General features: G+C 48.8%; 1 protein-coding gene across 2 annotated transcripts in view; it reads left to right on the top strand.

Moving 5' to 3' along the window:
- PLCB3 (phospholipase C beta 3) overlaps window positions 1-14,151 on the top strand; it is a 70,928-nt gene extending 56,777 nt beyond the window's left edge. For both annotated transcript variants that reach the window (XM_028709200.2, XM_028709199.2), the window contains exons 28-33: window positions 1,027-1,138; window positions 4,195-4,271; window positions 4,901-4,993; window positions 7,262-7,319; window positions 9,071-9,157; window positions 12,623-14,151. In XM_028709200.2, the coding sequence (XP_028565033.2) occupies window positions 1,027-1,138; window positions 4,195-4,271; window positions 4,901-4,993; window positions 7,262-7,319; window positions 9,071-9,157; window positions 12,623-12,787 (592 nt within the window). In that variant the 3' untranslated portion in view covers window positions 12,788-14,151. The remainder of the gene's footprint in view (window positions 1-1,026; window positions 1,139-4,194; window positions 4,272-4,900; window positions 4,994-7,261; window positions 7,320-9,070; window positions 9,158-12,622) is intronic.
- Window positions 14,152-16,362: the final 2,211 nt, after the last annotated feature.

The following is a 16,362-nucleotide window of genomic DNA, read 5'->3' as shown; positions in this document are numbered from 1 at the left end:
TTTGGGATGGCCTGAGAAGAGGAATGGACAAGTCGATGGGTAGGACAAAGGGGCAGGGCAGAGGCAAATCTGCTTGGACCCCTCCCTAGAAAGCATGGGGAAAGCAGAAAACTGCTCAGAGCCCTTCTTTTCTGGGCCTGGGACAAGCAGAAGTGTGTGTTGGCTCTGTCTGTGATTGGCTCTGCCTACTTGTAGGGCTCCCCCCCCCCTCGCCTAGATAGGTAGCAGTTGCCGTTGAACTTACCCAAGAGGCAGGATTTTACTGGGAGGGAAAAGGGGGGTGGTATATGACCCACCCCCGACTCTCTTCCACCTGCTTGGTTACTCGGCAGAGTGGTGCATGCGTGGGGCTACCTGTGAAGGTGACCTGGAAACTGCAATTAATCCAGAGTGCGGCAGCTAGACAGGTGACTGGGAGCAGCCGCTGGGACCACATAACACCGGTCCTGAGAGATCTGCATTGGCTCCCAGTACATTTCTGAGCACAATTAAAAGTGTTGGTGCTTTAAAGCCCTAAACGGCCTCGGTCCTGTATACCTGAAGGAGCGTCTCCACCCCCATTGTTCAGCCTGGATGCTGAGATCCAGCGCCAAGGGTCTTTTGGCGGTTCCCTCATTGCGAGAAGTGAGGTTACAGGGAACCAGACAGAGGGCCTTCTCGGTAGTGGCGCCTGCCCTGTGGAACACCCTCCTGTCAGATGTCAAGGAAATAAGCAGCTATCTTATTTTTAAAAGACATCTGAAGGCAGCCCTGTTTAGGGAAGTTTTTAATATTTAATGCTGTATTGTTTTTAACACTCGATTGGGAGGCGCCCAGAGTGGCTGGGGAAACTCAGCCAGATGGGCAGGGTATAAATAATAAATTATTATTATTATTATTATTATTATTATTATTATTATTATTACTCATTCCTTGTTGACTTTTACTGTGTGCTCCCCGTTCTGCTTGAGCTTGTGCTCGGCAGTCTTAACCCTTTCTTGCCAACTTGCGCCTCCTGACATGCGGCTCTTTTCCTTCCCGCTGTAGGTCTCAAAGTTCTTTGGAGCTGGATCAGGAGTGCCAGATGCAAGGTTTGCTGCAGCTGCGGGAGCTTCAGTACCAGCTGGAGAGGGACTGCAAGCGAGAGCACCTGCGCCAGGTGTTTAAAGGCAGGGCGGGGCTTCAAATAGTGGGCTCTAAGCCGGAGGTGCTGTGGGTGTCCATATGTTGTTGTTAGACTCTTATCAGCCCAAGCTAGCATGGTTGGGGATGATGGGAGCTGTAGCACAACATCACCTGGCGGCCCTGAGATTCAGCATCCCTGTTCCCTGCACAAAGACCTTGAGATGTCTGAGCGGGTGGTTCTGTGTCTTGTAGTGCTGAGCTCTAGTTTCGGCCTTTTTTAAGAAAGAAAGAAAGAAAGAAAGAAAGAAAGAAAGAAAGAAAGAAAGAAAGAAAGAAAGAAAGGAAGGAAGGAAGAAAGGATTCCAAGTTTTGTCCTCATGTCAAAATCTGTGCTCCTGTGGTTCTGCTCGTACCCAACAGAATATTAAAAGCACAATAAATGTCAAACATTAAAAACTCCCTTCTTTGTGTGACTCCTCCACAAAGGGTTTGAAGGGTGGCAACATGAGAACGGGGCCTTTTCTGCTGTGACTCCCCACTTGTGGAATGCTCTCCCCAGGGATGCTCCCCTGGCACCTTTCATTATGTATCCTTAGGTGGCAGTGAAAACATTCCTCTTCTAATTAAACAACCTATGGCCTTTTAAACCATAGGTGAGAGCTATTATTTTGTTTTAAGGGTTTTGTGTTTTTATGCTGTAATCTGCTCTGTGATCCTAAGGTGAAAGTATAGAAATGTTAATAATAATAATAATAATTTATTATTTGTACCCCGCCCATCTGGCTGGGTTTCCTCAGCCACTCTGGGCGGCTTCCATAGAAACCAAAAAACACTAAAATATCACACATTAAAAACTTCCCTTAAGATGTCTTCTGAATGTCAGGTAGTTGTTTATCGCTTTGACATCTGATGGGAAGGCGTTCCACAGGGCGGGCGCCACTACCGAGAAGGCCCTCTGCCTGGTTCCCTGTAGCTTTGCTTCACGCAATGAGGGAACTGCCAGAAGGCCCTCGGCGCTGGACCTCAGCGTCTGGGCAGAATGATGGGGGTGGAGACGCTCCTTCAGGTATACTGGGCCGAGGCCATTTAGGGCTTTAAAGGTCAACACCAGCACTTTGAATTGTGCTTGGAAACGTACTGGGAGCCAATGTAGGTCTTTCAAGACCGGTGTTATGTGGTCTCGGCGGCCGCCCCCAGTCACCAGTCTAGCTGCCGCATTCTGGATTAGTTGTAGTTTCTGAGTCAACTTCAAAGGTAGCCCCACGTAGAGCGCATTGCAGTAGTCCAAGCGGGAGATAACCAGAGCGTGCACCACTCTGGCGAGACAGTCCGCAGGCAGGTAGGGTCTCAGCCTGCATACCAGGTGGAGTTGGTAGACAGCTGCCGTGGATACAGAATTGACCTGCGCCTCCATGGACAGCTGTGAGTCCAAAATGACTCCCAGGCTGCGCACCTGGTCCTTCAGGGGCACAGTTACCCTATTCAGGACCAGGGAGTCCTCCACACCAGCCCGCCCCCTGTCCCCCAAAAACAGGTGTGGTATAGTGGTTAAGAGCGGTAGTCTCGTAATCTGGGGAACCGGGTTCGCGTCTCCGCTCCTCCACATGCAGCTGCTGGGTGACCTTGGGCCAGTCACACTTCTTTGAAGTCTCTCAGCCCCATTCACCTCACAGAGTGTTTGTTGTGGGGGAGGAAGGGAAAGGAGATTGTGAGCCGCTTTGAGACTCCTTAAAGGGAGTGAAAGGCGGGATATCAAATCCAAACTCTTCTTCTTCTTCTTCTACTTCTGTCTTGTCAGGATTCAACTTCAATCCATTAACCGCCATCCATCCTCCAACCGCCTCCAGGCACTCACACAGGACCTTCACCGCCTTCACTGGTTCTGATTTAAAAGAGAGGCAGAGCTGGGTATCATCCGCATATTGATGGACACCCAGTCCAAACCCCCTGATGATCTCTCCCAGCGGCTTCATATAGATGTTAAAAAGCATGGGGGAGAGGACGGAACCCTGAGGCACCCCACAAGTGAGGGCCCAGGGGTCTGAACACTCATCCCCCACCACCACTTTCTGAACACGGCCCAGGAGGAAGGAGCGGAACCACTGTACAGTGGTGCCTCGCAAGACGAAAAGAATCCGTTCCGCGATTCTCTTCGTCTAGCGGTTTTTTCGTCTTGCGAAGCAACCCCATTAGGCAGCTAAGCAGATTAGCGCTATTAGCGATTTAGCGGCTTAGCGGCTATTAAAGGCTTAGTGGCTAAGCTGTTAAAAGGCTATTAACAGCTTAGCGGCTTTGAAAAAGGGGGGGAAAGCGGGGGGGGGGGAATGGTGAGACTCGCAAGACGTTTTCATCTTGTGAAGCAAGCCCATAGGGAAATTCGTCTTGCGAAGCGCCTCCGAAACGGAAAACCCTTTCGTCTAGCGGGTTTTCCGTCTTGCGAGGCATTCGTCTTGCGGGGCACCACTGTATAACAATAATAATAATATCTCTTTCCATGAAGGAAATAAATCTAACCTGAGCAGAGAGGGTGAAATGGCTATTGAGTAATACTGATGACTCTGTGACTTATAAGGTGGCCCTCGACGCCCTGGCAGCTAGGAAGATTAGGAAGAAAGAACTAGATGGGCTAGCAGCCAATTGAAATGGGGACTCTAATTTGCACATTTTTTTTTTTTGAGAATTACTTTTTATTCTGTGTAATAATAAATTCTGGTGGATTGGACTCACCAGTCCAGCTGCCACATTCTAGATTATGTGCAGTATGCACATAAAGCGACTGCTGTATTTTTCCCCCTTTTATCCTTCTTTGGATGTTGCCATGGCCTTTGGCTAGTGCAATATGTAAGTAAGTAAGTAAGTAAGTAAGTAAAGCAAGCAAGCAAGCAAGCAAGCAAAAACAGTTGTTTTTAACTGTTGCATTGTTTTATTATTTTTGTCAACCACTCTGGGATTTGTTTATTTGTTTACAATCAACCAGTATATCAATTTTCAGAAGATAATAACAACAGACACACACTGGGCCCATTTTAGAGGAATATTAATTCCTGCCCCTATTTCTCTCCCACCCCGCTGCCCCCATCCTTGCCTCAGGCCCAGCAGCGCTTGAGAGAGATTGCCCGGGATTGCCAGGCTGCCCAGCTGAAGAAGTTGAAGGAGATGAGTGAAAAGTGAGTACTGGCGTAAGGCGAAATGGGAGAGGAAGCAGCAGCCTCTCTTGGGGACTCTCAGGGGCTGTGCCACCTCCTCCAGACGCTGCCTGCCTTTTTGATAGGAAGCTGCCTTAAGACAGAGTCAAACTGAGGTCCACCTAGCTCTGTGCTTGTGGGGACCTTCCCATCCTCCTGAGGTTGTTGGACTGCCGCTCCCATCATGCCTGACCTCTGGACATGCATGCTGAGGCTGATGGGAGTTGGAGTCAAGGCTCCCCATCTCTGGTCTACGCTAAGTGGCAGCAGCTGTTCTGGGTTTCAAACTGGAGCCTTTCCCAGCGGAGGGCTTTCTGCTTTCTGCCTGCAAAGCAGGTGCTTCACTGCTGCTCTGCTAAAGTAAGCTCCTAGTCCTCATTGTTCTGAATGAAATACCTAATCAAATAGTAACTTAGGAAGCTGCCTTATACCAAGTCAGACCGTCGGTCTATCTTGCTCAGTGTTGTCTACACAGACTGGCAGTGGTTCTCCAGGGTTTTAGACAGGAGTCTCTCCCGGACCTACCTGGAAGTAGCCCTGATTAAAGCTGGGGCCTTCTGCTTTGCCACTGAGCCCACGCCCATTCTTTCCCTCCCTGCACCCCTGGTTAGAGAGAAGAAGGAGCTTCAGAAAATCCTGGACCGGAAACGACACAACAGCATCACGGAAGCCAAATCCCGGGAGAGGAAGAGCAAAAAGGACGTGTGAGTTGAATTGGCTCAGGGATGCGTTGGTTTCCTCCGACTGCTTTCTAGGGCTGCTTTTCCTGTAAGATCAAAGCAGGCATGATCTTCTTTTTTAAAAAAATATAAACCAAAATTAAACCTAAACTGAGATAAATGGAGAGAAACAGTATCCTCAAGTTCATAGTAGTGTCTTAGACCACATCTTTTTTTTTTTAAAAAAAAAATTATTCAGTTTTCATTTTATAATATTTAAACACATCCTCATTATCCTCATTACAGTGGTACCTCGGATTAAGTACTTAATTCGTTCCAGAGGTCCGTACTTAATCTGAAACTGTTCTTAACCTGAAGCACCACTTTAGCTAATGGGGCCTACTGCTGCTGCCGTGCCGCCGGAGCACGATTTCTGTTCTCATCCTGAAGCAAAGTTCTTAACCTGAAGCACTACTTCTGGGTTAGCGGAGTCTGTAACCTGAAGCGTATGTAACCTGAAGCGTATGTAACCCGAGGTACCACTGTACTTCTTTTGCTCTTAGGGCTTATCGACTTTCCTCCCTCCCACCTCTTGGTTTTCAAAATTAATCTTTATATCATAGCATTTATACATTTTCCAATTTACGTTTCACTCATTCAGAATGTCACAGTTTTTAAATAAATATAAAAAGGTAAGAGCAGTTATCGTTACAAGTCTTCTTACAACCCTGCTAGTGTTGTTGTCTTAGACCACCATCTTAACCATACGTCCGAAGAACCTTTATCTCAAAGAATTTTCTAAAGACTGGAGTAAAATTGTAATTTATTTAAAAGACCACTGCAAACAGTTAAAATCTTTGGCAGGGATGTAGTGACACTTGTAATGTGGAATTATTTATGGCAATTATGGTTATATAATAGATGTATAATGGTAAAAGATGCAGCAAATTTAAACTTAAACATGGAAGCCATGGAGGGAGGGAAGGAGGTCCGAAGGTTCAAAAGAACCTTGTATTTCAATGTCTGAAATGGTTATGTTTTATATGTATAAAATTAACAAAAACCCAATTAAAAAAATATAAAACAAACAAACAAAAAACAAAGAATCTTCCCTGCTGCTCCCACTCACCAGTCTAGCTGCCACATTCTAGATTAGTTGTAGTTTCCAAGTCATCTTCAAAGATAGCCCCATGTTGTACACCAGGGGTCAGCAAACCTTTTCAGCAGGGGGCCGGTCCACTGTCCCTCAGACCTTGTGGAGGGCCAGACTGTATTTTGAAAAAAAATAATGGATGAATTCCTATGCCCCACAAATAACCCAGAGATGCATTTTAAATAAAAGCACACATTCTACTCATGTAAAAACACATTGATTCCTGGACCGTCCACGGGCCGGATTTAGAAGGCGATTGGGCCGGATCTGGCCCCCGGGCCTTAGTTTGCCTACCCATGTTGTACGCATTGCATGCCTTCTTCATTACAGACTAGTCCAGTGGGTGACACTGGCTTTCTGTGTTCTCTTCCTTAGTCTTGGCATTGCTCCCCTCAGCAGGGAGGAGAATGGATGCAAAGCCAGGATGATTAGGCTGTATCTATCATTGGCTCGGGGGACGCGGGTGGCGCTGTGGGTTAAAGCCTCAACGCCTAGGACTTGCCGATCGAAAGGTCGGTGGTTCGAATCCCCGCGGCGGGATGCGCTCCCGTCGTTCGGTCCCAGTGCCTGCCAACCTAGCAGTTCGAAAGCAGCTTCGGGTGCAAGTAGATAAATAGGGACCGCTTACCAGCGGGAAGGTAAACGGCGTTCCGTGTGCTGCGCTGGCTCGCCAGATGCAGCTTGTCACGCTGGCCACGTGACCTGGAAGTGTCTGTGGACAGCGCTGGCTCCCGGCCTATGAGCTGTCATAGATGAGCGCACAACCCTAGAGTCTGGCAAGACTGGCCCGTACGGGCAGGGGTACCTTTACCTTTACCTTTTATCATTGGCTCTGGCTCCACTTATTATTGGTCTTCCTGCCTTCTGCCATAGCAGCCCCAATGGGCACCTACCACCCCTGGCACAATTTTTAAGGGGCAAACCCTTAAGGGCATGGGAGCTGCTGGGCCTCAAGCGTCGGGCCACGTTCTTGAAGGCCCATCTCACCAGAGCTGGAAGACCCCAACCTGGGTTGCTTGGAGAGGTGGTGGGATTGCCGGTTCTGCTTACGGTTTACGACAAGTGTCTTGTGCTTGTTTGTGTGGAGAGGACAGGAGGTTTTTTACGTGGAAACAGGGGCTTATCTTCTCACCCTGAAAAGGCTCTTTGTCTTCCCTCAGGGAACTGACGGAGATAAACAGGAGACATATCACCGAGTCGGTGAACTCCATTCGCAGGGTGAGTTTCCCATTCCCATTTTTATTCATTTTTCAATTATTATTATTATATTTCTATCCCACCTTCCTCCAAGGAGTTCAAGGCACCACATGTTGTGAGGGTAAAACCAGGAGTTACCACAACTCTGTGAGGTAAGTTAGGCTGAGAGGCGGTGACTGGCCCAAGGGCATACAGTGTCCGTTTACTTTTATAAATTGGACATTAAAATAAAATGAATTTTAATTTTATACACACACCCACACACACCACTTGGTTATAGAAATAATAATAATAATAATAATAATAATAATAATAATAATAATAATAATAATAATAATTATTATTATTATTGTTGTTATTTATTTATACCCTGCCCATCTGGCTGGATTTTCCCAAACCTCAAAGCTGTGTCTAGTAGGGGATTTGAACCCTGATCTCCCAGGTCCTAGACCAACACTCTAACCACTACACCACGCTGGCTCGAGTCCAGATAGCACTCTTGAAATCTCACCTGCACTTTGCAACTCCCTCGATTTGGGCAAGCCACCTCTGTCATCTTTTTGGCACCTATTGAAGACCTTCATTTTTCAATGACCCTTTTAAGTGGAGAAAATTTTATCCCATTCTTTATCTGTGCAGTACTGTATTGGATTTGAAATTGTTTTGCATGTGAATCTGTGTGTTTGTGTTCCTTTTGTAATTCTTTATTGTCATTTTCAACATGCACAGCAAGTAACATACAACAGTAGTGTTGGTTAGAATTTTTTTTTTATTATTGCTTGGGAACTTTTCACATTAATTTGTTTTCACGTATGAAAGTGTTATTGCTATCATTTCTTGATTTATTTAGTACATAACCCGAAAACATTTTTAATGGATTTTTTTTTAAAAAAAAACCTTTGTGTTTATTGCTATTTTGATTGTCTTTTTATTCATAAAAGTGTTTATATACTGTTATCTCAGTGGATAGCAGTATATAAACACGTTTGGACAGCTACGAATATGAGTTTGACCAAGCTGTGGGAGGCAGTGGAAGACAGGAGTTCCTGGCATGCTCTGGTCCATGGGGTCACAAAGAGTCGGACATGACTAAATGACTAAACAACTGCTATCTCATAAAAAAATATGAGGGTGGTCTGTGCAGCAACATAAAAACCACACAACCCACCCCAGTTAAAACCAGTTGTAACAAAATCTTAAGGGTCAATTTATAAGCAGGCAAAAGAGGGCCCCCAGCATGCCTTTCCTGGGAAGCTGCTCCATAGAGTAGGCATCACCACCAAAAAGGCCCTTTTGCTCAACTTCGTAAACAGTGTTACTCTTGGCAAAGCAAAAGCAAAGAGAGCTTCACATTGAGCACAAATCCCACACATGTATGTAGAAAAAGAGACAATTCCTGCGATAACCCTGATTCCCAGGTTGTAAATTTAGAACATTCAAAACTGGCATTTTTTATTTATATATATAAAAATGAGCCTGGAAACAAATTGCAATCCAATTATGACCTAAGAATGGTTCATCCTGCCAGCCCTGGACACACAAGTTCTGGCCGCTGCTTCCTCAGCTCATTAAAGTTTCTGGACCATCTCCAAGTGTGGGTGCATTACAGGGGTCCGACCTGGAAACATCAAAGGCAGGCATGACCAAGGAGGGGCAGGCCTTATTTCCCCCAGGAAACACTGTAGCTTGCAAGTCTGAGCGAACTGGTGAAAAAACAGCTATGTTAACGTTATCCCTGCTTCACTGACTCTGCTTTTCCTTCCATCCCAAAGCTTGAGGAAGCCCAGAAACGGCGCCAAGAGAAGCTACTGGCAGGGCACCAGGGGATACTACAGCTGATTGAGGACGAAGAGCCACGGGTGAGTGCGGCAAATGCTTCTGGGCTCAAACCCACAATTCTTAATCTCAGAGTCTCATGCTCTTACTGACTGAGCCTGGGTTTTTATTTTTCAAGTTGTCCATTGGAAAAATTCCAGAATGTATATTTGGGCAGGGAAGGGGGTTATTGGGACCCCCCCAGGGGCAACTGAGGCCTGTGCAACTCCCTTTCCCCACGCCTCCTCCCTAGGCCATAATCCCCTTATACATTGGCTCTGCTCAATAACCTCTACAAATGCTTTTGTCTGGGTCGAATGCTTACTTGAACTGTGATAATGTCTCTTGCTTGCCTGGTTAGAGGGATCCTGGGAAGTGTAGTTTGTTCAGGGTGCTGAGAATTGTTAGGAGGCTCACTCTTCCCCCTTCCCGGTGCTACAATCTCTAGGCTGGTTTAACAATCAAGCCCTCTTCCCAGGGAACTCTGGGAAATGTAGTTCCCTGTGAGGGGAGTAGGTGGGAAGAAACTTTTCTCATCCTCTCAGAATGGAGAACGTGGAGTCGTGCAACGAAGCTAAAAGATTAAGGACAGGCAAAAAAGAAGTCCTCCTTCACACAGCGCATACCGTATTTTTCGCCCTATAGGACGCACTTTTTCCCCTCCAAAAATGAAGGGGAAATCTGGGTGCGTCCTATGGGGCGAATGCAGGCTTTCGCTGAAGCTTGGAGAGCGAGAGGGGTTGGTGCGCACCGACCCCTCTCGCTCTCCAGGCTTCAGGAAGACATCCGCAGCCTAGGCAGCCCTGCGGGAGTTCCCGCAGGGCTGTCTAGGCTGTGGATAGCAGCCTGCTTCCCAGAGCGCCGGGCGCACTGAAAGCAGAGTGCCCGGCGCTTCGGGAACACATCCGCGGCCTAGGCAGCCCTGCGGGAGTTCCCGCAGGGCTGTCTAGGCTGCGGATAGCAGCCTGCCGCCCGGCGCAAGGGGCGCCCTGAAGCAGAGCGCCCTGCGCACCGGACAGACATCGGGCAGCCCCACAAGCTCGGGGGACAGCAAGGAGGCGCAGCGCCGCCATCCCGCTGTTCCTCGACCTGGTTCGGTTTCCCCGACCTGGTTTTGGGGGGGAAATAAAGGAAAAAATTTTTTCCTTTATTTCTCCCCCAAAAAACTAGGTGTGTCCTATGGGACGGAGCGTCCTATGGGACGAAAAATACAGTATGTAATGTCTGGAATTCACTGTTCCAGAAGATACAGCAACGGTCACTAGCTTGAAAGACTGGTTAGAAAAATTCATGGAGGGGGTTGCTATCAGTGGCTACTAGCCATGATGACTATGTTCCCCCTCCCCTGTTGAGGGCGGTAATGTGCTTCTGAATACCTCTTGCTAGGAATCGCAAGCGGGGAGAGTTGCTCTTGAACTCGGGTCCTCCTCTTGGGTTCCTGTAAGCATCTGGTTGGACACTCTGAGAAAAAGATGCTGGACTGGATGGGCCATTCGCCTGATCCTGCGCAGCTTTTTATTGCGTTGTTTTCTTAGGGAAACATGGGAGAAGACCTTTTCTTTTGCAAGAATGGCTGTAGGGACAGGGGATGGGGAACCCAGGGGCCAAATACGCCCCTCCAAGCCTCTCTTTCTGGCCCTTAGAAGTCTCCCCAGGCTTCACACCCTCCTTCAGGGCTTTTCCTGCCTGGAATGAGCTCTTGGGCTCTGAGAATGCCTCTTGTTTGTGCGGATGGAGGAAAGAGGGCAGGGTATGAGTGTGTGTTTTTGTGTGGAGACGAACCTCCTGCTCTAAGGTGAAAATCTGTGTTAGTTGCTCTGCCCGCTTTTGCCCCAGCCACCACTGCCCTGTGGCCTCTGGAAAACAAAAAAGGGAGGCTTAAGGCTGCTGCTTCCACCTTCTAGGGCTGGTTGCCAAGTCATAAAGCGGCTGCCTCTTCCCGTCACCTGGCAGCCACCCAGCCGGAGAGCACTTTCTGCGCTTGCCAGCGCCAAAGACCTCCCATTGTTGAGCCAATTTAAAGTGTTAACACGCAGGCAGCCTGCGGGCTGAGGCCATCGAGGAAGCGCTTCCAAGTGGCCTTGCTTCCTACCCAAGCTGTAAAGCGTTTGCAATCTGCTGAACAGCGTGAAGAGCCTTCCCACTGACTCCAGCAGCTCCTGAGAGCGTGGGTCCTTCTCTCCCTCCCTGGTTGTGTTTTAGGCTCCAAATCTTCTGTTTCTAGGGTTTTAAGAATGGGTGGTGTTACAGAGGGTTTAGGATTGGTTTCTGTTGTGTACGTAGTTGTGTTTGCTAACCGTTGCTTTTCTTCTATGAATTCGAGTTGTATGTTGATTCTGGCTATAAGTTCTCGGGCCTCAGGAGCGTTCCCATTTTTGCGTGTGTTCACAAGCAGAAATGGGCTGCCAGAGGAAAATTAAAAAGATCGGGAGCTGAGTCCATTTAGCCAAGTATCGTCAACACTGACCAGCAGTGGCTGTCCAGGGTTTCAGGAACGGCGTCTCTACCAGCCTTACCTGGAAATGCCAGGGATCAAATCTCGGGCTTTCTGCATGCAGGGCAGATGCTGTACCACTGAGCTATGCCCCTTTGCCAATAGGAACATAGGAAGCTGCCTTATATTGAGCCAAACCGTTGGTCCATCTAGCTCTGTACTGTCCACACTGACTGGCAGCAGCTCTTTGGGGTTTTAGACAGGAAGTCTTTCCCAGCCCTACTTGGAGTTGGCAAGGGATCGGACCTGGGACCTTCCGCACACAGAGCAGATGTGCTAGCACCGAGCTTATGGCCCTTCTCCATGCTGTAGGAGCTGCCCACCTGCCAAAGGGATGGCAGCCTAATTATTACCCCCTGCCAGTGTGATGTAGTGGTTAAGAGCGATAGATTCGTAATCTGGGGAACCGGGTTCGCGTCTCCGCTCCTCCACATGCTGGGTGACCTTGGGCCAGTCACACTTCTCTGAAGTCTCTCAGCCCCACTCACCCCACAGAGTGTTTGTTGTGGGGGAGGAAGGGAAAGGAGAATGTTAGCCGCTTTGAGACTCCTTTGGGTAGTGATAAAGCGGGATATCAAATCCAAATCCAAACTCCTCCTGCATAGAGACCTGAGATGCAAATTTTCAGCAGCCTTCGTTCTCACTCTGTGTGTTTGTGTGTGAAGGGTGGCCCATCCCATTTTGCCACCAGAGGCGAAATGGGAATTGCCGCCTCCTGTGCCTGCCCACCGTGCCCCACTTCCGCCACCACCACCACCGCACCCCGATTCTCACAAATCCCAGTGGGACCTGGCGTGCTCCTTCAAGTCTTGCCATTCACTTGACTTCTGCGGACGGGGAAGGTGAGCAGCGGTGCTACGTATGAGAAAGCCTCTCTGCCACTGATGGAAGCGGTGGAGCGGGCGTGCGTCGCGCCACCCCTTGAGTTTTGTGAAACTCGTAGCAGAGATCGGAGCACATTCATTTCTCTCCCCTCCCGCTTTTCTCCTTTCTCCCTTTCCCCATCCCTCCCCAGTTGGCAGCCCAGTTGGAGCGCGAGTGTGAGCTGGAGGGCCTCACCCTGCCTCAGGAGATCCGCCGTTACCTGCAGGAAGAGCTGGATGGCAGCGTCAGCAACGGGCACCCCCCTGGCTCTCCCCTCGGCCCCACCCCTCCCGAAGAAGACCTGACCGTCTTGTGAGACTTGGAGGAGGACACCCGGCAGTGGCCGCAGTGCTGATGTGCGCATGCGCACACATGCGCGCGCGAGAGAGACGGGAGGCATCTTTGGGGCATCTCCTGCCGTCCCAGGGCTTGTTAAAAAGTGTGTCACGGGGCAGAGCCTATGGAAGAAAAACACACACTAAAGGCACTTGGCTTCCCCCACCCCCTTTCCTTAAAAAAAAAAAAAAAAAGCAAAAAGAGCAAATGTTTTATTTTTTTAAACTAATTTTTTTTTAATTCATTAACTAAGTGCAACTTGTCTTCTCCCAACCTCTCGGTCTGTGCTTTTTGAAGCTGGAAGAAAGACTTGCAGGAGGAGGAGTGACTGGTGAAGGCTAAAGTATCAGGCAACCCTGGCACCACCAACATGCATTCATGCGCACCTCACACGTCGTGGGGGCGAGACGGGGAGGATGGCAGCTGATGGCGGCCTCTTTTGTGTTTTTTTTCCTTTTAATGCACTATGTAGGGAGGGTGGGATCTCCCATACTCCCTGCTCGCCAATACTTTTCCCCCCCCCGCAAAGGGGAAGGAAGCAAAAAGGGCTATTTTAAATATAAGATCCTCCTCTTTAAAAAAATGAAAATGATGGAACATGTGAGGGGAAAACCTGTGGGAAAACACCTCCACTCTCCCCCAGAGGAGCGCAGCTGCCTGCATATGTAAAGCACATGACTTCCCCAAAGAATTCTGGGTGCTGTTGCTTGTTGAGGGTTCAGGGAACTATTTCTCTATGAGAGGGCAAACTATAGCTCCCAGGATTCTTTGGTGGATGTTGTGCACTTTACCATGTGGATACGTGGGACTGATCCACCAAGGCTTTTCTCACCAAAGGAGAGCCAGGCCTTCATACACACTGTACATTTATAGCATGACTCCCTCGCCTCCGGGAATCCTGGGAATGGTAGTTTACCTCTCTCTAAGCTCCAATTCCCAGCACCCTTAACAAACTATAGTTCCCAGGGTTCTCTTGGGGAAATCGTGCACTTTAGATCTTACGGTATGTACACAACCTGTGTATGTTTCTCCCTCTCATCCTTCTCCCCTTTCTATGGGGTGAGGAGCTCAGGGGGCAGGGAAGCAGTGGACAGATTTGGGAAGGCAATGCAACAAAAGGGCTAATTAAAAAATCCTGGGAGGCAGGTCCTTCGCTGCTTTGGGAGACGGGTGCAAAGAGCAAAAGGGGAAGGGGGGCTTTTGTTCTGCCCATGTGAGGTTGTGGCAGGAAGATAACCTAGAGCCCCTCTCTTTTTATTTCTTATTTCCTTCCTATGGATGTAATTTTTTTTCTTGCCTTAACTCTTTTTTTTAACATATGTAATAAACGTGTAATTCAGTTGCCTTCTGTTTCTTCCTTGGCTCCGAGAAGGAAAGGGGTGGTAGTGGAATAGATGGAAAAGATAGCTCCCCTCGCCCCGCTCTTCTTTTTTCCTTATTAAGCCAGCTTTGTGGCTTTATTAATATTGTAGGAACGCTTGGCCCACGTCTCATCCTTGTAAAAGTCCAGACTTTTCCCGGCTCACTTCCCCTCACAGAGTTACCATTCCCAGAGTGATTTAACAAGCAGTCCCTCTCCACAGTGAATGCTGGCGATTGGAGCTCTGTGAGGGGAATAAGGGGTCTTCTAACAACTCTCAGTATCCCTGACAAACCACAGTTCCCAGAATTCTTTGGGGGAAGCCATGACTGTTTAAAGTGGTATCATAGCCCTTTAAATGTATGGTGTGGGTGTGGCCAAAGGTGGAAAGCAGGCTGAGCCTTTTTAAGCCCCTCCCCTCAGGCCAACTTCTCCCACACTCCACCCCTTTGTGACTCACTACATCTTAAAGGGCCAGCCGTTTGCCTGAAGACAGGCCCTCGATTCTCTAACTTCCATTCAGGTGCACTTCCTGGACTGGGCAAGTCCTGTGGGAAGCATTGGAGTTGCTTAGGGGAAGGTGCCTGTGAAGGTCTAGGCTTGTTTCCCAAACTTGGGTCTCCAGCTGTTTTTGGACTACAACTTCCATCATCTCTAGTTGGCAGGACCAGTGGTCAGGGATGATGGGAATTGTAGTCCAAAACCAGCCGGAGACCCAAGTTTGAGAAATGCTGATATAGACTGTGGCCCCATAGATCCAAAAGGGTCTTCTGCAAGCTTATGCTCTCAGCTTTGAGTTCAGTGGTTTCCTGACCTCCAGCAGGACGCTCCGAACCGTGCACCTGGTCTGACTCCTCAGCAAGAAAGTCTGCAGCTTCTGGGAGATCTGTGGGTCCCTGCAGATGCTGCAGGGATATGTCTCCCTTTGTCCCTGAACACCGGCCATACAAGGAGGTCCACAAATTCCCCAGCCCTGTTAGAGAACAGCACTCTGAAATATCTTAGGCTATGTTCACATGACTGCTTGCTCCCGCTCTAAGGTGATCCCACCCCCTTTTTGAAGCCAAATACAGTGGTACCTTGGGTTAAGTACTTAATTCGTTCTGGAGGTCCGTTCTTTACCTGAGGTACCACTTTAGCTAATGGGGCCTCCTGCTGTCGCCGCACGATTTCTGTTCTCACCCTGAAGCAAAGTTCTTAACCCAAGGTACTATTTCTGGGTTAGTGGAGTCTGTAACCTGAAGCGTCAGTATCCTGTGGCTTCTTGAGAAACACTCCTGTTCCTCAAACCGGTTTACATCCAGTTAGAAAACTGAAGCCACAGCTAAGCTTCAGGCAGCCTTTGCACGTATGCAGATGAGAACATTAGCGTTTGGTGCAGGGGAACAAACCAGATAATGGATAGGGGCAAAGACATCCCCCACTCTCTCGTCATACAGCTGTGTAAGAAAGTGACTTGAAACATAGCAGGGAACAACCTTGCTGTGTTTCAAGCCATGTAGCCTTAGTATAATTTGCACTCCACCTGGAATACTTTGGGGGGGGGAGGGGAGAAAGTGAAGGACGTGCACCTGTCCAAAACACCTGGTCAGAAACCAAGCCACACCTCCTTGAGTCACAACAACAGGAGTGCCTTAAACATGGCTTGCTTTTGGGATCCTGTAAATCCAGCAGCAGAAAAGAGTGGGATAAGCAAAGTCCAGCTGGGTTAGGCCACTGTTTCCTCTGTGACCATCCTCTTGCCTGTTGGAAGTCCATAAAGACAAGTGAAACCTGCCATCCCTCGGATAAGACCATTTGTCCGGCTTGCAGGGAAAAGCTATTTTTTTCTAAATAAGATGATAAACCTATATATATATTAAAAAGGGGGACGCGGGTGGCGCTGTGGGTAAAAGCCTCATCGAAAGGTCGGTGGTTCGAATCCCCGCGGCGGGGTGCGCTCCCGTTGTTTGGTCCCAGCGCCTGCCAACCTAGCAGTTCGAAAGCACCCCCGGGTGCAAGTAGATAAATAGGGACCGCTTACTAGTGGGAAGGTAAACGGCGTTCCGTGTGCTGCGCTGGCTCACCAGAGCAGCAATGTCACGCTGGCCACGTGACCCGGAAGTGTCTCCGGACAGCGCTGGCCCCCGGCCTCTTGAGTGAGATGGGCGCACAACCCTAGAGTCTGTCAAAACTGGCCCGTACGGGCAGGGGTA

This window comes from Podarcis muralis, chromosome 16 (genome assembly GCF_964188315.1).
Source record: "Podarcis muralis chromosome 16, rPodMur119.hap1.1, whole genome shotgun sequence".
NCBI lineage: Eukaryota > Metazoa > Chordata > Lepidosauria > Squamata > Lacertidae > Podarcis > Podarcis muralis.
The sequence above is the reverse complement of the archived record's forward strand: the minus strand, read 5'-3'. Positions and strand labels throughout refer to the sequence as shown.